Source organism: Macrotis lagotis, chromosome 4 (genome assembly GCF_037893015.1).
Source record: "Macrotis lagotis isolate mMagLag1 chromosome 4, bilby.v1.9.chrom.fasta, whole genome shotgun sequence".
In the NCBI taxonomy this organism is placed as follows: domain Eukaryota; kingdom Metazoa; phylum Chordata; class Mammalia; order Peramelemorphia; family Peramelidae; genus Macrotis; species Macrotis lagotis.
The window spans coordinates 264,744,459-264,766,703 of record NC_133661.1 but is presented as its reverse complement, the minus strand read 5'-3'; the positions used below and the strand labels follow the sequence as shown (position 1 = coordinate 264,766,703).

General features: G+C 36.5%; 1 protein-coding gene across 1 annotated transcript in view; it reads right to left on the bottom strand.

The window, feature by feature from the left end:
- Positions 1 to 13,153: 13,153 nt before the first annotated feature.
- Positions 13,154 to 22,245, bottom strand: part of PRKCH (protein kinase C eta) — a 277,240-nt gene continuing 268,148 nt past the window's right edge. The window contains exons 13-14 of the mRNA XM_074235954.1: positions 15,918 to 16,061; positions 13,154 to 14,361 (exon numbers count right to left, since the gene is read on the bottom strand). Coding sequence (XP_074092055.1) covers positions 14,215 to 14,361; positions 15,918 to 16,061 — 291 coding nt within the window. The 3' untranslated portion in view covers positions 13,154 to 14,214. The remainder of the gene's footprint in view (positions 14,362 to 15,917; positions 16,062 to 22,245) is intronic.

The window sequence follows — 22,245 nt, the reverse complement described above, 5'->3', positions numbered from 1 at the left end:
GGGCTTAGGGGCGGCTAGGCGGCACAGTGAATAGAGCACCGGCCTTGTCAGGAGTACTTGGGTTCAAATCCAGTCTCAGACACTTAATAATTACCTAGCCGTGTGGCCTTGGGCAAGCCACTTAACCCCATTGACTTGAAAAAAAAAATCTAAAAAAAAGGGGGGTTGACTGGGTGTGATTATCCTGAGGTCCCTTTAATTCAACATTTCTATTCCTTTAAATGACCATGTTTACCTTTAGTCATGCTGCCTAGTTAAGGTGACTTCCAACCCTACCTTTCTAAAGTTACCTCTTACATTGAGCATAATACATACTACTTAGGGATCACTTATCCAGAGGGGCATGAACTAGATTTAAATGTAATTGAGAAGTGTTAATGAAAATAAATAAAAGCACAATAAAGCATAAATAACATTGCAGCCCTGACCCCTTTATGTACAGACTAGAGGTAGTTAGGAGGTACAGTGGATAAAACTCTGGACCTGGAATCAAGAAGACCTGAGTTCAAATTCACCTCATACATTTACTAGGTGAATGATCCTGAGTAAGTCACTTAATCCTGTTTATCTCAGTTTCCTCATCTATAAAGTGAGGAGAAAGAAAAGGCAAACCACTCCAGTCTTTGCCAAGAAGATCCCAAATGGGGTCATGAGGAGTTGGGCACAACTGAAAAATGATTGTACAGCAACAATATACAGATCAGTGGGCCCCCTATATATCTATATCTATATCTACATATCTATATAGATCTATATAGGTCTACATCAGTGATGTTAACCTCAAATAGAAGTGAGGGCCACTCATCTATATCTATAGATATAGATACTATATCTATGAGTGACCCTCACTTCTATTTGAGGTTGACATCACTGATGTAGTACAACTGTCATTTTTTTTTTTCTATGAAGTAAGTGAGGCCTAAAAAAGTAAAGTGAATTACCCAAGATCTCAGTTAATACGTAAATGGCAGAGCTGAGTATTGAACACACATGCTTTGGTCCCAAATCCAGTTCTCATATTTGTTTACTTTCATTATCTGTGGGCTTTGAAAGAGACCTGGGAAGAGGTCTACTTCAAGGCAGGAAAAAGCTCCCCCCGCCTTACCACCACAACAAGCCAAAGAAGGGCATCAGCCATGAAGATGGGAGAATAGTGGGTAGTACCTGCTTAGTGTGACAATGGACTTGAGTCCTTTTTTCTAGACCGCAGAGATATAAACTGCCTCTGGCTTAAGTAGTTGACAAACTGGTGAGATACCCTCAATTGTATTCGGTGTGCCTTAGTGTTTGTTTTGTTGTTATTGTTCAGTTGTGTCAGACTCTTTATGATCTGATTTTCTTGGCAGGGATACTAAAATAGTTTGCCATTTCCTTCTTCAGCTAATTTTACATAAAAGAAAATTAAGGCAAACAGGATTAAGTTTCTTGCCCAGTGCCATACATCAGTAAGCTTCTGAGTCAAATTTGAACTCAGGTCTTCCTGACTCCAGTTCTGACACTCTATTCACTGTGTCACCTAGCTGTCCTTGCCTTATTTACCTTACCTATAAAAGAGGTTTAATAACTCTAAGTTTCAAAGGCTAGTTGTGAGGAATAACTAATAAAAATGATTCTCAAGCATGGTGCACATCACTACGTAAGTATCTGCCAAAAATATCTGCCCCAGTTGTGGATAAAGCTAAAATTCTGGCCCCGGTCTACCACTCTCAGAAATTGCCTTACCATTAATAGGGGGTGGAGGGAGAAGGATAGCTCCTTTTATAGGACCCCAGATATTGAAGAAACTGTTGAACAGAAACTATATAGTAGCTACCACATTGGTGTTAAAAGTTTAGAATTGGGTTAGGATTTAAGGAGTCAATATGTTTCCATACTAATATTTCTTTTATGCTTTTTCTGAGAGTTATATAGTACAGATATTTTTATTCTCATAGAATTGATTAAAAATCAGATACATAAGAGATGTGACATTCTAAGTCACCAGCTACTAAGGATAAAACCCAGAGTGCAAGTTTTTATATAACACTTCAGGAGAGCTGAATCAGTGCTGGTGGGGAGATGAGAAGAAAAGAAAAATAAAAGATGACCTCAAGCAAGTGATTTCGCTTTTGGGAGGCTTCAGTAAAGTTTCTCAATCCATAAAATGATGGGTTAGCCAAATTACCTCCAAAATAACTTCCAGCTCAAACTTTGTGAACCTATGGTGCTTTTCAGAGGAAGTAAAAGTCAATTTCATTTCTAGGTGCAGGACTGTATAGAATTAGGGAGTCAATGGATCTTGTTGATAGTATTATCTGTCATTGACAGTGGAGAAGCTTGCTCTGTTGTCTAAACTTCTTAACCTGTGATTCATGAACTTAGTTTTTAAGAAAATATTTTGATCACCTTTAAAAACATTATCCTGCAAAAGATTAATAGTCTTTACCACACTACCAAAGGGATCCATGACACTAAAAGGGTTAAGAGCCTTGCTCTACAGATTGAGATTAATGAAAGGAAATAATGGCCTATATTTATTGAACACATTCTATCTCATGGAACATGGGAAGAATGGGAAAAAAGAAGGAAGTAGGGCTAACGTGACTAGTTCTTTCAGGATATTGTAATACTGGACTGACCTGCCTAAATTCATGCTCTTCCAATCTCTTCTTTATTCTGACTCCAAAGCATTTTGGTTAACTAAGAACTGTCCAAAATTAGCTTTCCCATCATGCATTTAAACTAACCAATGAATCCTATTTTTGTGCTTTTCACCAATTATGAGACTAGCTCTGTTTCATAGTATTTATAAGTGATGACAGAATAAGCCTATAAAGGCTTTGTGCAATCTCAAGCAAACCCCTTAAACCAGAGGTTCTTAACTCAGCAGTTCTTGCATCATGGCAACCCCTTTGGCACTTAGTCAAAACCTATGATCCTCTTCTTATAATAATGCCTTTAAATGCACAAAATCAAAACACAAAGGATTACAATGGAATCAAATTATACTGTAATAAAAAGAACTTGTTTTTCCATCCAAATTCATGACCCTTTTGAAATTTATCCATGGACCCCCAGTGGGGAAGGAGTAGTCTGTGAACTTCAGGTTAAGAACTCCTTAAAACCTCTGCTTTCCTTTTTCCTAGGAAATTGCAGAATGTTTGTTTATTTACCTATGTGAATGACATGAAGATCCATGTTTTCCAAGAACTTTAGGATGAAAAGAAACAACATGAATGTGTCTACTGAGGAAACTTTAGAGCCCCTGGTCTTGAAAAGAAAAGAAACTATTAAACTCAGAGCATGTTAAGTTGACATGTACATAAATTATCAAAGGGTTGTTGGATGAATAAAAAGTCCCATGGTTCACACTTATCTCATTGGACTCAATTCTAGTTGCTGCTCCCTTTTTGGGTTCTAATCCTAGACAGCTCTCTGTGAAAGTGTATATTCTCCACTGACTGAGATTAAAAATAGGCTTGTGGTATCCAAACTATTGGTCATATGAAAGAGAGAGACAGAAAATATCTAACATATTTGAATGAATTTTCTCTAAAAGAAGAAAACAAAATGATCAACAATAATGTTTAAATGATTACTTGTCAACAAGAATGATAGACATTATGTAAGTCTTTGGCAAAATACATTACAAACTTTATCTCAATTAGCCAAATAAGCATTAGTTCATCTCTGCACTGTTCTAAGTGATATCTTAGGCGCTGAGAATAAAAAGAAAACATTCCTGCCCTCAAGGGACTTGTGTTTTATTGGAGGAGACAACTTGTAAACATATAATAATATAAAGGCTATTGGAGGAATACTTTCAGCTGGAAGGGGCATCAGAAAGATCTCATATAGAGTGGTGTTTTAAGTTGAGATTTAAAGTAAATTAGGGGCCCTGATTGGTAGAAGTTAGGAAGGAGTGCATTCTATACTTTTTAGCCAGTAAGTGAAAAGATACAGAAATAGGAGATGTTACGTTGTATGTAAGACCAGTTGACTGGTCTTGGAGAATGTGAAGGGGAATAAAGTATAATATAGTTGCAATGGCAGGGACCAGGTTGAGATGATTTAAACCTCACAATAATCCTGTTAAAGCAATAAGCATTCCAGATATTATCTGCATATTGTCACCCAACCCTACTACCAACCCTCTCCCAGACACCTTGAAGCAGCTGGGGCAGATGAAGCTTAGTACAATATCACTTGGACACTGAACTTTAGCACTCTTCTGTCACCCACTCCTCCTCCTCCTCCTATTGTTGCTCCTTTGTTAATCAATTGCTATTCAGTAGAATCAAACTATCCTAAATTTCCACTTCCAATTCTCTCATTATACCTATATCTCACTCCAACTCTGACCACTATAGTGAACAAAATCCACTTTTTTTTTTTTTGTAGACCTCTTTCTCTCATACTTCTATCTACTGGTCCTCACTGAGACCTGGTAATATTGAATCTCCAGCTAGTCCATCCAGCATTAGTTGAATTCTCCCTTTATGGAATATCCTCCTTTCCCTCATACACATCTTCTAGACAGGGGTGGGGAACTTAGAAGTTGTATAAGACCCAGCAACTTCAGGTGGGACTTGAAATTCAATAGTTTAGGAATTTTTTAGGGGTGAATTAGTTTCATGTTTAACCAAATATAGCAGGCTAATTTTTAAATTGGTAATTTTGTATGGCTCATAAATGATGTTATAAATATCTAAATGGTCTGTGGTAGAAAAAAGTTTCCCCACCCCTGCTCTAGACCTTCCTTTTATTTCCATCATTTCCTCCTTTGTGATTCACTCCTTCAAAGTTTTCTACCCTATTTAAATCATGGCTGCTATAGAATACATACTCATAGACCACACTCTCTCCTTTTTCAAGGACTCACCTGACTCATGGTCTTCTTCTCCACTCTTTAAATTCTTATACTGAGGGACTTTACTATTCACATAAAAATTTCTCAAACTTACTAACCTAACAATTCCTCATTCTCCTTACATTCAAACATTTCTTCATTTTTCCTCAGCTATGCATAGTCTTGGCTATGCTTTAGATCTGACTTACAATTAGGTACATAATAAAATCCATTATTTTGACCTTTTTTCTGTCATTTTCCCCTTTTGTCATTATGTGAAACTTGTGGATTCCCTTTTCAGAACAATGAAGGTTTGTTCGTTTTTTTTTTGTTTGTTTTTTTTTAGTCATCATGGAAGTGCTAAATTTCAGTTAAAGTCTAGTGGAAATAAAAATACATTTTTTTCTCTCATTCAAGTTCAAAGATCCCTTTAAATGAATGGACTGTGGAACCTAGGTGAAGAACCCCTAAACTAATAATATTATTCCAGTTTTACAGGTGAGGAAACTGAATCTTAAGGAAGATATCACTGATTCATGGTCATAAAGCTACTAAGTATCAGAGTCCAGGTTTGAATTCAGCGTTTCTGCTTTCAAGTTTGATGTTTGTCCTTCATTCTTGAAGAAGACTATGACATCAGGGAGGTAATGCCATGAATGCAATTGGGGGGGGGGCCTGTGCTGAGTCACCATCCTCACTTTCTCCTCCAGAATCACCTGGGTTCAGTGGCCAGATATGAATCATGACAACTGGAGGTGGCCCTAGAAGAGAGATAGTCAGGGTTAAGTGACTTGCCAAAGGTCACACAGCTAGTCAAGTATCTGAGGCTGGATTCAAACTCTTCTCCTCTTGACACCAAGACCAGTATTCTATCCACCGTGCCACCTAGCATCCCATTGTTCAAATTATTGAGATAAGGTCAATAAGGTTTTTTTTTTTGTACTTCTTTTTTTTTTTTTTTTTTAGGTTTTTTCCAAGGCAAATAGGGTTAAGTAGCTTGCCCAAGGCCATACAGCTAGGTAATTACTAAGTGTATGAAACCATATTTGAACCCAGGCACTCCTGACTCCAAGGCCCGTGCTTTATCCACTACGCCACCTAGATGCCCCTGCCCCGGTCAATGAGTTTTTAGTAAAGTACCTTGCCCTTCCATGAAATTCCACTTTGCCCTAGTCTGAAAATATTAAGTTTTTGAACTACAACCCCTCATTCACATATCCTTAATTAACTCATCTCTGCTCTCTGAGCTACCTTCCCCCAACTCTGTGTCCCTAGTTCTTAAAAAGCTCACTCACTCCTCAGTTGAACTGTTTGCCTTTCTTTGGAGGACAACCTGTCCTGGCATGCATGATCCCTCAAATTCTCTGACTCCTATGCCTTTCCTTACTGTTCAGCCTCTCATGGCAGTTTAGATCTAAGTTATTCTTTCCTTTAGCTTCCTTCTCTGCTTAGGGATCAATGGTTTCCTGCTCATGTTAATCTCTCTTTCCCTTTAGCAATAGTAAATACATTTTTTTGTCCCTAAAATTCCTTCTGGGCCAGAGTTTGCCTTTTGCATGAATTCTTTCATGTTTTGGCAGAACCTTTATCCAGCCACATTTTCTCCTGCATCAGTATTCAATATATATACTAAATTATTTCATTTATTACCATCATGCCCTGATTTATCATATTTATTTTATATCAAGAAAATTGAGAGGCTAATTGATTTACCCGTGCAACTCAGTAGCTCCATGAAAAACTCAAATTTAGGAATGAACTAGTATTTGTGGAGGGGGAAATTCATGTCCTATTCAACTTACTAAAAACATTCAAAGAAAAAAAGTAGGTGTGGAAGATATTTAGGTGAAAAAGAGTGCTAACTCACTCTAACTTTTCCCTCTAAATCTTTTTTCATGCTGTTAGCTTGCATGATGGAAATAGAGCACTGGATCTAAATAGAGGGTAGAGCTTAAATCAAGATAACCATCTATTTACTATAATAACTGAGTTGCTTATAGTATGATAGATATCTGCAAACTTGTAGGAGTTTTACAAAATATATTGATGTATTTTGGAGTCACTGCCCAATAAATGACCAAATAGTCACCTTCAACTCCCCCCCATCCCCCTAATATTTGTTTCATGAAATGAGGAATTAGGTGACTTTGACATCCAGATACTAACTATGATCTTTGCATCTGGTTAGAGTTTCAATAACTTTCTATATTGACTTTGCATAATTGCTATCATTGTGAATTTTGCATTCTTTACTATATTTGAATTCACATAAGCAACCCAGTGTTTCTCTAGGTGATACAATGGAGTAGAATGCTGGACTTAGAATGAAGAAGACTTGAGTTCAAATCTTGCCTGATATACTTATTAGCTGTACAAGACCCTGAACAAATGACTTAACCTCTGCCCAGCCTCAATTCCTTTTCTCTAAAATGGGGATAATAATACCTTCTTCCCATGGTTTTGTGAGAATAAAATGAGATAACATATATAAAGTGCTTTGCAAACTTCAAAGTGCTATATTTAGATATTATTGTTAATTTCTTAACAGTAGGCAATAATCTAGGGAATCATGGTGATATTTATCTGTCCTTTAAACATTAATTAAACAATGTTATAATTCATTCAGTTATTTCCCTGATCATTGAACATATATTTTTATATCCAGCTTTTTCATTAGCCCAAATATTGGTGCTTATTTTAAGTATGTGGGTATATATATATTTTTGCAATCAATAACCTTTTTTGGGGGATCTAAGTAGTGGCATCTCTGTGGTAGTAGAGGTTGTGAAACTCTCTTGTAGTTCTAAGACAGTCAACTGAAGAGACAAATTCCAAATATAATAGTTCCTAAAGTGCTTCATTATTTAGCAGTGATTTTCAAGTTTCTGTGAGAGTTCTACCTCTTATACCCCTTGTATTTTTTGTCTTTAATATCTTAACAAGGTCAGCAAAAGTAACTAGTGGTCCTCTGAATTAGAAGAATGAAAATTCTACAGACATGACTTCCTTCCCAAACGGTACAGCACTGGAAACTCAATGTTTTTCTTGACCACTTTCCACTTCACTTCACTCCAAGAACATCAAGAAATTCAGAGCAAATCTGGCTGAGGGCAAGTGCCTGGACCAACTACACCTTCAAATTTTTCTTTAAGTCTAAATTGTGGTCTCTCAATTTTATGCTCTTAATCACCAAGACATCAGAAAGTGGGAAGGCAGAAGGTTTCTTCTTTAGAAACTGAAGGAAAGAAAACAGAAAGGTATTTTTGAGGAACTAGTAGGGAAAGGGCTGGCATCTGACTAATCACATGTCTGTTTTTGGAACCAAAATGCCCTGGGTGTGTAGATGAATGCTCTTTTCCCAAAGCTGAGCCAAAGCTATTACAATGATACTTTTGTATCCCAATTTTTCCTGTAAATCAAGTCTGAAAATTACCCAAACTCTACATTCCTGAGAATTCAAATGTATGAGGCATCAGACACAACATTACTAATGTGGCCTTGATTTGCCTCTTGGACCTGGTAAGCTACTCACTGCTGTTTCTGTTCTTTCTATTTAAGAATATAACCCTAGAACAACCTTTTAATTCAGTTATAAGAACAAAACAGAATGGGTCCCACCTGATCAGTAGCCTGGGGGAATCACCAGGCATATGAGGAAAGGGTCAAGGCTGAAGAATCTGTCCAAAGTTCTGTCATCTGTGCCCCTCTTATTGGCCTTTGAAACCCAGTGCCCCTTCATTTATTTGGCCCTGGAATCATATGTTAGTTGGGATGCTGATCAAAGTCAGCAGGAAAATGAAGGAAGTTGTCTTACTGCCTTAATTGGATTATCAGTTGAGAGAAGAGTCAGAACCCTTGGCTTCGTTTGGCCCTTACATGTGACAAAAATATTTTTAAGGCTCCTTCAAACTACTATTCTGCTAGTTTTGAAACAAGGAAGTCAGAGATCTTGTATGAAATGATACAGTTAAAGTTGACATCTACCCTGTCAACCTTCAGTTCAATAGTGGGTGAGGAGGGTCACATAAGCAGGGAACTTTTTTCTATTGGTAAAGTCTGTGGGCTTATCTCATCTTTATCCTAGAAACTTGTAGAATTGTAAGGACCCATTTGAAGCAGAGCTAGAAGAGATGAGAATTATTGTATATTCTGTTTAAATCAGTATTACCACATTAAACAATTGGGTGTGAAGCAAAGGCTGGAAATAAATATGACACAAAGCTTTTTTTTTTTTTTTTTTTTTTACAGGGAACAGGCAAAGCCAAGCCTTTGGTTGGAATATATTCAAAGTAGCTTGCATTAATTAAGTTCAAAAATGATCATTATTAAATTATCACTATTGCTATAAAATGCAGCTTACAAAGCAGGCTACATGTTTATTCTTGCTGGTCTTCATTTTTCAAAAGGTAGGGAGTAAGCCTGATTAGGGTGATGGTAGTGGCTCAACATAATGATAATCACTACCACTTTTATTTGTAGAGTGCTTTAACTTTTACAAAGTGCTTTGCTGGCAATGACTCAGCAATAATTGCTGTAATATTATTACCATTCTATAGATGAAAAAAACAGATTCAGGGAGCTTAAGTGATTTGCCTGGTCACTAAGTCAAGAATTGAATCCGGGGTTTCTGATTCTACTTCTGGTGATCTTTCCTCTAAAATTAGGGAACAACTCTTTTGAGTCCTCTCCATCTGAGGCAAGAGAAGGACCTGAAACATTAAAACTCTGAATTTTCTAAGTTCTTCTTGAGTCCCTTTACTTCCTCTTGTTTCAGAGGTTTATGCTTTGATTGCATCATCCTCTGCTAGATTCAATTTCTTCTGATGCTACAAATTCCAGAATCTTTATATGTAATATAATATTTCATATACATATATTATTTAATATTTAAAAACTAGGGTTGACAAATTAAGCTTTTCTTACTATTATTTTTCCCCTAGTTTTCCCAGTGGTTAAGAGGACCACTACCCTTTGTAAAACATTTTAACAGATCTTATAATTTATCATTCTGAACATACAAGTCCAGGTATAGCAGTTATTCTAAAAATTCTTCTATAATGTGTAGGCTAATTAGATAGTAGTGAAATGAATTAGAAAATAGGGGGGTGGAATGGGGAAATGGGGAAAGATTATGCAGGGTGTTGTAAGATTCCTCATTTAGATTGGATAGTTGAAATGGCCTAGAGTGAGTAATCGCTGCAATTTCATCATGAAAGCTCTGTTAACTAAGGTCAGGGAATCTGGCCAGGTAGAGCTGACTCAGCATCTCTTGACTGGCTGGGTCATATTTAAAACATCTCCTAATCCAGTCCTGGGCTGTTACTGCTGGATAGGCTTAGTCTGATCTTTCTAAATTGTGAAACAAGATTCTGGATAAGTGATTATGAGAGAGTAACCTTTTCAAGGAATAGGGGAATCAACAGTTTTTCTTCTTATTCCACAGATGAAAGATGCTTTCTCTAAGAGCATGGAAAAGAAATTATGGCCAATATTGTTAATACAAAACAAAACAAAACAAAATAAGTGACTGTTCTCTTATTAACTCAGTCATTGGCGTGATCTAGAAGACCTTACTTTACCAGTATGATTGGAGGTTGGTCCTAGGTTTGGCAAATACCTTAAAAGTCACCTACTTTGACTCTTTCAATTCTATGGATGAATATGTCCATCTATAAAACTCATAAAGTTTGAAGAGTTCTCTCTCTCTCTCTCTCTCTCTCTCTCCATCTATCCACCTATCTATCTATATGTGTGTGTGTGTGTGTGTGTATATATATATGTCTTTAAAATCAAATGAAGCTATGTGGTAGAGCAGCAATGGACCTTCAGTCAGGAAGACCTGAATCCATATCCTTCTCAGACACTTGCTAGTTGTGGGAATCTGGGAAAGACATTTAATCTCTGTTTCAGTTTCTTCATCTTTAAAATGAGATTAAATTACAACACCTACCTTCCAGGGTTGTTAGTTGTATTAAGGAACATTAAGGGTGGATTTTTTTTTTTGAGTTGCCCATTTTCCAGAAATATTGGACCCAGAGTATTCAGGAGGACCTGAAGCCTCATCTTGTCTCCTCCTACAGCTGACATAATTTGCTTGTTTGCATTCCAAACTGGACCAGTTATGTGTTCATAGGGTAGACACCATCCATTTAGCACTAGCTGTGAAATTGTTTGTGAAGCTGAGACTCTTATAAATAAGCAGACCATTTATTAGTTCCAAGGGAAAAAATTATCACTTTTGCCATTGTCTTGCTCCACTCCCTCAAGAGTGGTTCTATCCTTTTCCCACTTTTACTACACCTTTTCCTCTTCCATGTTCCCTTTAGGTGAAGATTTATATTTCTTCTTCCTTCCTTTATTGTACTGTTATGAATATGCAAATTTCAAATTGGACATGAACTCTTAGGGTTCCACGTGCATTGTCATTCTTGTAATAAACTTAGTTTTTATATAAATTTCATGAAGTTGGGATTGCTTGATGTCAGTTGTGAGGTTCAAATGAGATATCTGTAAAGTATTTTGTAAACTTTAAAGTTTCATATGAATGGCAGCTGTTATTACCACAAAAACAAAGAGAAAATATTATTAATTCCTTATGGTTCCATGTATCTTCAACTTCATTACCTGCACAGAGGGCAGGGACTCTGCTTTGAACTTCTTTAAAAAAGCAAATCAAAGTATTAGATTCAGGAGCCCAAAAGACTGCTTCTTTTCCATTTCATCCTGGCCAAGCTCCAATCTGATGCCTCATGGGGTGGGGGAGAAGTGGCATGAAAATGATAATAGGTTCTTGAAGGTTTTGCCAGCAGATTTCAAGAGATGGTCCTTTTCACCAATCTACAAAGTCTTTGGATATGAGCCTGGCAATACCCATACTTTGAAGCACAACCAAGCTGAGCATAGAAAGGCTTATAAATACTTGCCCTTTAGATGATTAATTTTTTTTCAACCACAATACAAGAAACCATCCATTAAGGCATGGAGAAAATGCAGTCTGCATTAGTGGGGACATTACAGACACATCAACAAAATCCTATGACAGTGGAGCACTGAAAGAAACCCAAGATAGTACAATGTAATGGAAAAAGTGTTTTAATGGGACTTGGAATACTCCAATTCTTATTCATCTCCTACCATTTACTAGCCATGTGACTCGTAAGACTCCTCTATAGTTAAAAAGCATGTCTTTATTTAAACTATTATGGGCTTTTATTCCCCCACCCCCACCCCAAATCTATACTTTAAAAACAATTTAAATTGCTGACAAAAGTAGAAATGAAGCCTCTTCTGGAGAACTAAATACAAATTCTTTTTTTTTTTTTTTAATTTCTCATCCTCTTACTGCTCTGTGATATTATGGTGGTAAGTGGTTGAGACTAGAGGATAAAGCTCTAAGATGGCAGAACTGGAACTTTCACTGGCATAGGGAGCTTCCAAATGAGGAAATTCCCTCTTAATTCCAGTTGGCACATTCTCTACAGCTTCTTACAGTTGCAGGGGCCTCTTAGGTTTCTTTTAGAAGTTTAGTTTAGGTTCTTAGAAACTTTCTTGGTATTAGAGAGCTTCCTAGAATATAGAGGTTAAGGACTCAGTGTGAAGCAGAGTCCTCAGGGTCTTGCTTAGGATTCCACTTCCAATACATTTCAGAACAGGGCTTGAGCCCAGGCATTAAGGTTGACATTTTTATCTTCTAACTTACTATGCTTCTTGCTTCTCATAATGGCAGGGACCAAGTCACCTTCTTTGTATCTCTTACATGGCCTATTTCAGTTCCTTTCAAGTGAAAAGGAACTTAGTTTTTAAAAGATTTAGAAGTGAAAGGCACCTCAGAAGACAATTTAGTAAACTGCCCTTCTTTCCCTCCTCAACTTTACAAATGAGGAAACTGAAGTCAAAGAAATTAAGTGACTTGTCCAAGATCACACAAATCCTAGGCAGTAGTACTGGAATTTGAACACAGGTCCATTGAATACAAATATGTTCTAATAAAGTGGTTGTTGAATAAATGGACTTGTTTCCTTATATATAAAATGAAGATAAAGTGCAACATCTTAGGAATCCATAAATATTTGGTGAAGGAACATTTGTCTTGCTTAACTAATAGGATAGTTGTGGGAATAAAATGAAATAATGGGAATAATTATGTAACATAAATTTTAAACTGTCTAAACACTATCTTTATAAAAGGCATAATTATTATCTACTCTGCCGGGAAACTCATTTCCCAGTGGAGAATTCACTAAGTTTGGAAGGGCAATTACCAAGGGCTTTTATCAGAATAGTGAGAAAAGATCCAAATTTAGAATCAGAGAATATCTTCACAAATACTTTGGGCATATCTTTATTTAAACCATGATGGAGTATTTAATCAGCAAACACATGATAAGATCGCCACTTAAACCATAATTTAAATAAACAACAAAAGTACAGGTAGAGCTAATAGTAGAGGTTGAGTCATTGCACACAGATTCCTCCCTTACAGACACAAAAGCAGTTTTAAATCCTAGACAAGAAAGTAATTGGGAGCCTAAGGCCCAATTTCTTTGTTTGCATGCACCCGCTGATGTTGAGCTCCTTTACCTATTCCTAGTCCTATTTTTAAAAAGAGAGCTCTATCCTTCCAGGGGGAAATAGTGGGCATGCAAACAAAGAAGGTTTAAGTTTAAAGGCATTTCATAGAATGCAAACAATAATCTCATATTTCACAAACAGAGGGGAACCTTCGCTTGCTTATCATTTTAGAAATACATGTACAGTGGTAAAGGTGGTGTTGATTGCTTCATTGTTGCTTTGTTAGGTTTGCTTTTATTTGTAATATGTTGGCACAGTAAAATATTTTACATGGAAGTTCCATAGTCAGGAAGAAAGCCACTGAGTCCCTTGGAAGAGAAGAGCAATCAAATTCTTCATCAGCAGCTAAGAGCCTTTTTTAAAACTACTTTTCCCTGAATTTTCCCAAGTGGCCACCTGGTGCTAGCCTGAAATAGACAGTATTAGATTGTTTGCCACTGCCTTATCAATGTAAAATGTCTGTTTGGCTCAGAAATGCTAAGATACTCAGTTCATGTTCTCCGTAGGTCTTACTCCTTCCTTTTTTTTTTTGCTATTGCTAATTTTCTCCAAATCCAAATTACCCTTGGGTACACTACTCCTGAGTCCAATACTTCAACACTTAGTCTGATTTCCAAATCAACTGTTGAGAGTACCAAGGTTATTTCAGATTTGACTTCCAAGACAGTGTCTCACACATTCCATGGTGTCTTCTTTTTCTGTAAGTTCTTCACATTAAGGTAATGTTGTTATAAAATAAGGCTATGGCTAAATATGTCTTAAGAAGGAAATTCCTGGAAAAAAATCTGTCATCTTTTATATTTTTTCTCTTAAGGCTATGATTGCAATTCTGGAGATACATAGGAAAAGTTTCTAAATTCTTCCTGGTTAATCATAGGAAGATGTCCCTCATCAATTGGAGTTAAAACTGGCTCTTCTCTTATGAAGTCAGGATCAAAATTACTGACATCTTCCCGGGATTTCTGTGAAACAAAAAGACACAAAGATGAGATTTTCTGAACTTGAGATGTGAATTGTTCCATACATTAGAGCTCTCATTTGACAATTTTATTATTACACTAATGCTTAATTATGAGTAATAATCAAAATGCTTTTCAGCAGTGTTACAAAACTTTGTGTTTTCAGTCCTTTAATCCATTAATTTTTTTTAGATTTTTTTTTTTTTTGCAAGGCAATGGGGTTAAGTGGCTTGCCCAAGGCCACACAGCTAGGTAATTATTAAATGTCTGAGACCGGATTTGAACCCAGGTACTCCTGACTCCAAGGCTGGTGCTTTATCCACTACGCCACCTAGCCGCTCCTCCCATTAATTTTTAAACCCAAGAAAATATTACTAAGTAGGGCCAATATTAGTGAAATTAGGGAACTTTAGCATAGTCAAAAAGATCAATCTGTCAAGCCTTTGCTTTGTTCTTCATGCTGTGAATAATCTTTTTTTTTTTTTTTTTTTGCAAGGTAGTGGGGTTAAGTGGCTTGCCCATGACCACACAGCTAGGTAATTATTAAGTGTCTGAGGCAGGATTTGAACTCAGTTACTACTCCTGACTCCAGGGCTGGTGCTCTATCCTCTGTGCCACCTAGCTGCCCCTCTGAATAATCTCTTAAAAAAAAACCCCAATAATTAACACTGTATTAGCATGAGAAGAGTTACATTGTATTTAAACTGTGCAACTCTCCTAATTTTAGGATAGTGAAGACACATATTAGGAAATGGATCCTTATTTTTGAAAACATTCATTTTAGGCTAAGGATAGGAAATTAATTACCTACAGTTTTATGATTTGGCTGGCTCTCTACTCACTGTGTCATGCTGCTATGTCCCCAAGCTTCCTGACAGGGATGCACTTTTCATAATAAATGGAAGACAAAGACATTTAGCTTTTCTTTGACTGACTCCTGCCCTGTAATACATTGGCAGCTGCCTCCCTGAGAACTTTACTGTAGATAGCTGTGCATGGGTCACCAGGGTGGTATCACCAGAGTTGTCCATACAGGGCACTTTCCTGGACACTAATTCCTGAGTTCTCCAGTTCAAAATATGCTCTCTAAGTCAAAGTTCAGATTAAGAGAACAGAATTGAATAATTTTTTCTATTTTTCCACAAAGACTTTGGAAAGCTACAGAGCCTTCAGTTGTCAGGAAACATAAGGAAATTCTTGAACCAAGACTAAACTAGTCATTAACCAAACCAAAGAACCCCTTGGGAGATATGTGGGTCTTAGTTCTGGGAGAGTCTCTGGACAAGTAGAAATCAGCGAGATTTCAACTTGAGTTTGAAAAGCATGAAGAATATGAAAAGGCAAAAATAAAAAGGATGTAAAAGCAATAACTATTCACTGACTTGGACATTTGGAGTGAACAAACCACTAAAGAAGAGAACTGTGACCTACTACTGTGAAGACTACAATATAAAGTGTGAGCTAGACTGGAGCATCCTATCTGTGTGACTTCTTGAGAATGTTTCCAGGTTTTATTAATAGACAAAGATACTTTTCTCCTATTACTCTTAGATACTTACGATTCTGGGTCTGAAAGGTGGTTCTAGTTGGCGCTGGTTCAGCTGGATCCAGTCAATTTCTTTAAAGAATGGATGTCTCAAAATGGTATGCTCACCACCTTGAGTCACACTTCCCAATCGCATGTTGGGGTTCTTGGTCATGAACTGAGAGAGAGAGAGAAGGGAAGAGAAGAGATCAATATATATATATATATATATATATATATATATATATATATATACACACACACATATATATACATTTGGTATTTTATAAGACAGAAATATGTTGGCAATGGCAGAAAGATCTATGAGAATCTTTCTGGTGATTCTTAATGAGCTGACTACATTTTCCATCTTATTATACTGGGGCAGAACACTCAACACAAGTCAAGTGGAAATATATCTATAACCATAGCACTCATCACTTCCATTTCAGGTGATCTGAGTCACCATAAAACTAAAAAAATGTTGGAGCGTCTAGTTCTCATTCTGTAAATATTATTTTTTTTCCTTTCTAAGAAGAGAAACTATAAAGACCGTCTTTCTCTAGTATCATAGCTCCAGATGGGACTGGAACTCTGTTTTGGAATTGTTGCCTACCCTTCTGAGAAAAGTGAAATACTTACTTTTCTTTTTCCCACTGTGATATAACTACAGAAAGAAACAGGTCTTAGTTTTGTGTAGAACAAGTTGATTGTGAAAAACTTGAAAAAAATAGAGCATTCTGACTGTCAGGAGAACCAAATTGACCCTCTGTCCCTTAAAAAAAAAGATTCTATGGTTTTAGGTAGAAAACTATCTTATCCATCTTTAAGTGAAATATATCTTACAAGATATTTTCCATTTGGGATTCTGTAGTTATTATATAGACTAAAGAAGCAAAGGGAACATTCCTACATATTTCAAGCACTAAGTGGTTTTGCCTTTGCAAGTTGGATATCCTACATGCAAGCCTTTATAATTATAGTCACATATAAATCTTGGGCATCCTTCCCTAGTGCAGAATTTCTACTAAGATACATGAATTAAATTCTATTCCACAACTTGCCAAAAGACATTTGCTTATTTCCTGACTGGTTGACTTTTCATGTATGGAATATGACTTTCCAAATATAAACTGATTAAACCAAGACTTTATAATTGTTTTTCCTTTTCAAGTAAGAAGAAAATCCTTTCAGATAAATTACTCTTAAAAAAGAAAACTAAAGAAATGTTCCTTAAACCAGGACAAAATTAATATTTCCCTATTTAATTTAAAATAGTAAAACAGAATTTTATTTCCTGGGTAAAGAAATGATCCCTGATTGAACTTAACCAGAAAACTTCTTTAAGGTCAGTTCAATAGATCATGAAATATTTATTAAATTCCTTCTATGAGGTAAGTACTGTGCTATGATGAAGAGATATCAAATTTGGAGAATGCCAATAATAGTGTTAAAACTCTTGTTTTCTTTCCATTGGAAAATAATAATATAGGGAATGGGGGGGAGTAGGAGAGTCTTCAGAAACCTCTAAACAAATCTGAAAGGAAGAACCTAGGACAGAATATTGGAAACCTTCAAAGAGGAGCTAATAAAGTTATTGATTGGGTTTAATGGCTTCTCCCTCCCAGGGGCAAGAAAACAAATCATAGGTGGAGGTACATTAAAGATGGGATGAAACATAAAATGCCAAGACCATGAATCACAGGATATTCTGACTGGGCCATTCAGAAACTCATCAAGCAATTAAACTCTAATTAAACATAGATTAAGGAAATAAATCTCTTAGAGTCAAATTCAGTCTAGCAAGAGCTCTGCATGCATACTGGTTTGATTTTTATGAAAGCAAGCTCATGCTTGCCTTATCTGAGAGGAGAGGGAGATAATTCTTAGAAGATAGAAAAGGGAAACAAAAAATATGGGAAAAATCCAGTAGATCTTTTCTTTTCTCAGAAAGCACATCTAGATAAAATTCCCATGATAATAGCTTTCATTTCTGAAGCTCACTAACAAAGAATAATCCAAAGACTCAGCATATGGGAAAGGAACCCCCCCCCCAAATGGCTTATTTGAACCAGAAAATTAGGGCTGGTAATTATGCAAGAAGAGGGTGCCACTTGTTCTTTTCACTAGGATGCATGTAAAAATATTATTCCACTATGTATACTAGAGTGACCAGAAACTCCCAGTTTTGAAAGGCTATTTCTCTTCCTGTCCTTCCCTGTCCATTGCGATCATGATATTTGTCTTTTTTTGGGGGGAAGGGTGTCACCAGATAGAAATGCTAGGAGTGGTTGGCTACATCTACTGTTTCCTCCCCAGAAAGATTGAGAATTACAGGTAGTTTAGCTATAGAGGTAGCAAAAAAAATGTACCCTCTGCTTTTGGGGGAGCAGCTTTGGATAGGATATTATGGGAAAACATAGATCATCTATGGCTTGTGTCTCAGAGACAGAACTGATATTTCACTAGATTCATACTTTTCCTTAGTGTTCGAAGTTCTTCTGGATGACCAACACATACACACGAACAAACACACACACAGTTTTGCAAATTCAGAGATTCGTTTTAGATATAATCTTGAGAGCAAGGGATGTCTTTTTTCTTTTCTTTATATATGCAATGCTTAATACTTTTGTCTGGTACATAATAGACATTTAATATTTTTTTGACTATTACCATGACTACTTTTTTTAAGAAAGATTTTATTTATTTTGAGTTTTACAATTTTCCCCCATTCTTGCTTTCCTCCCCGCACCCTCCACAGAAGGTAATCTATTAGTCTTTATAATGTTTCCATAGTATACATTGACCTAAGTTGAATGTGATGAGAGAGAAATTATATCCTTAAGGAAGAAAATTAAAGTATAAGAAATAGCAAAATTACATAACTTTTTTCATTTTTTAAAAAAAAATTCACAATAAATGTATTTCTGTAGTTCAAGTCAACTCCAACCATCATCCTCTCAAAATTCATCCATTAAACAAATTTCAATTTAAAATACTTATTAAATATATACCATATGCAGAATATTTTGCTAAGTTCTGGGGGAAAGTTCATAAAACATGGTCTCTGAATTCAAATATGTACTGATGCCATGTAGGTACATGGCATGGTGGCAAAGATATTTGATTTGGCATCAGACAAGCAGATTCAAGGTCTGCTTGTGATTTGTGTGATTTATGGGGCTAACAAGCCTTGTGGGACAGGCCCTGGGCTAAGTGTGGGGCATTGCCATCCTTAGGGAGTTCAAGTCTAATGAGGGGGAGATAAGGTGTAAGCAACTACCTACAAACAAGATGCATACAAGATAAATTAGAAAAAAATCAATAGAAGGCATTAGCATTAAGGGAGATCAGGAAAGACTTTTTGAAGAAGGTAGATTTAAGCTGAAATCTGAAGGAAACTGGGAAAGTTGGGAGGTAGAGGGAGGAAACAGAATTTCAGACATGGGAGATAACCAGTAAAAATTCAGAGTAATCGATTGTCTTGTGGGAAGAAAACATAGGAGGTCAGTATGATTGAATTGTAAAATATATTGGGGGGGGATACAGTAAGAAGACTGGAAAGGTGAAATGGGACCTATTTATGAAGGGTTTTAAAAGTCAATCAGGATTTGGGGGCAGGGCTCTGGGTTTCAATTTCTTTATCTGGAAAGTGAGGGAGACCATGATTTCTACCTGGAAGGAACTTTTTGGAACATTTAGGCCAATCTATTAATGTCTGTCTGTCTCTCTGTGTGTGTGTATGTGTGTGTGTGTGTGTGAACTGGGTGACTTTCCCAGGGTCACACAGTTAGTATCTGAGGCTGAATTTGAACTTAAGTCCTCCTGACTTCAGGGCCAGTGTTGTTCTATCCATTGAACCACCTCACTGCCCTAATTTCTTCATTTCATAAATGAAAACAAAACAAAAAAGAAAACAGACCTAGTGAAGTATAGGGAATTGCCTAAGGTCATGTTAGATAGCAAGTAAACTACCTAGAAGTTTTGGGGGTGATACAAAAATGTCAGTCCTCCCTATAAGCTCACAATTTAGTAAGGGGGATTTTTTTCAACACACTGAAATAAATAATTTTGATACAATTTTTGCAGAACAAGATCTGTGAGAAAGGGATAGCTATAGAATTTTAGGAAAATCATTCATGAAAATCAATGGGCTCAGGTTTCCTTAGAAATGCTAGCATTTATGGGGCATCTAGATGACATTGTGGAAAGAGCACTGGCCCGGAGTCAAGAGGACCTGAGTTCAAATCGGACCTCAGACACTTAATAATTACCTAGCTGTGTGACCTTGGGCAAGTCACTTAACCTTACTGCCTTACCAAAAAAAAAAAAAAGAAAGTAATGCTATCATTTGAACTGGGTCCAAATGATGCTTAGGATTTTTATTTTTTAGATTTTTTTCAAGGCAATGGGGTTAAGGGCTTGCCCAAGGCCACATGGCTAGGTAATTATTAAGTGTCTGAGGTCAGATTCTAGGTATTCCTGACTCCAAGGCTGGTGCTGTATCTACTATGCCAAATCAGGAAAGGTTGACTGGGGTCAGATAGACATTGAATGTCATAGGAAGGACTCTAGTTTTATTTGATTGGTAGTATGGAACTCCTGAAGGTTTTTCAGTGGGATGATGACACAATTTGAGTAATGTTTTATGGAGACAAAGCATTTTAAACTGGAAAAACACCAGATTCCCAAGAACCTGAGTTCTAGTTCCAGCTCTTCCATTAATTCACATAAGTAAGTTACTTTCTCTGAACTCTTTTACTTTTGTGTAAAATGAGGCATCATCAGCTTGAGAGTTGGAAGAGACTGTAGAAATCACTGGGTTCAAACTCCTTTTTTTCAGAGATAAAAGAAACAACCTCCAAATGGAGGGGAGGAGAGGGCAAGAGGAAGAGAAAGTATTTTGATCAAGGTCACATAGATAATAAGCAGAGCAGAAATCTGAACCCATGTCCTTTGATTCCAGATCCAATGTATTATAATATACACTATCCTTTCCAACCTTAAATTTCTATTATTCCTCTAAGATTAACATGGATAGAACAATGGCTAATATACTGGTCCTGGAATCAGAAAGATCTGAGTTCAAATCAAGTCTTAGATTCTCAGTAGTTCTATGACCTTGAGCAAGTCATAGAAATCATTATTTCAGTTTTCTCATTCAAAAAATAGGGATAATAACAGCATCTACCTCTCAGGGTTGTTCTGAGACTAAAAAGAGATAATATGTGTAAAGTTCTTTGAAACTTTAAAGTACTGTATGAATGCTGGCTATCAGTAGCAGTAGTATCAATCCATATGATGTCTCAGACAGGGAAAGAGAATGGAAACAAGGAGGCTATTACAAGAATGCTATAGAGTAGGTAGGATCCTGGACTTAGAATCAGAAAGACTGAGGTTGGAACCTGTTTTTAACCCATTAGAGCTATGTATGATCATAGGAAAGTCACTTAACCTTTTTGAGTTCAGACACTTTGATTATAAAATGCAGATAATAATACCCTGCCTTAAAGGGTTGTGAAACTCATATGAGTAACAGAAAGCCTTTTGCAAACCTTAAATTACTAGACGAATATTGTCACTATTAGTAGAAGAAATGTAAAAGAGGGGGTAAGTGTGAGAGATATTATTGACCTGTCAACTGGCAATAAAAAGAGCAGAAGATGAATTTATAATTTCATTCTGGTTAGAATGATGGCTTCATTAACAAAAACATTGTATATAAAAACAAATAATGGGTTTGAGAAGATGATGAGTTTGGATTGAGGACATGTTGAATTTGAAATATTGAAGACATAAAAGGTGTGAAAGAACAGTTGGTGGGTATAACTGTAAAGGTTAAGAGAGATGCTAGAATTAGAGATATACATTTAGGAGATACCTGAATGGAGATGATAAAGTTCTGGGAGTGATCAAAGTGCCAAAAGAAGGCTAAAATAGAACCTTGGTAATATATATTTAGGGGCAAGAGAGAAATCAAATCAAGAGCTGAAGAGTCTTCAGAGGTCATGTAAGTCTAAGCTCATCAATCTAAAGATGAACAAATTGATATTGAGCTGACTTGCCTAAAATCACACAGATAATGGTAAGGGAGATTAAGATGGATGTGAAAGCAGTTAGAAATTGAGAAGTCAGGGTAGGAGTCAATCCAGGACAGTATAGTGTCAAAGAAGGCAAAGGAGGGGCAGCTAGGTGGCACAGTGAATAGGGCACCAGCCCTGGAGTCAGGAGGACCTGAGTTCAAATCCAAGTTCAGACACTTAATACTTACTTAGCTGTGACCTTGGCCAAGTTACTTAACACCATTGCCTTGTAAAAACTAAAAGAGAAAAAAGGTTAAGGAAAGAATGTCTAGGAGC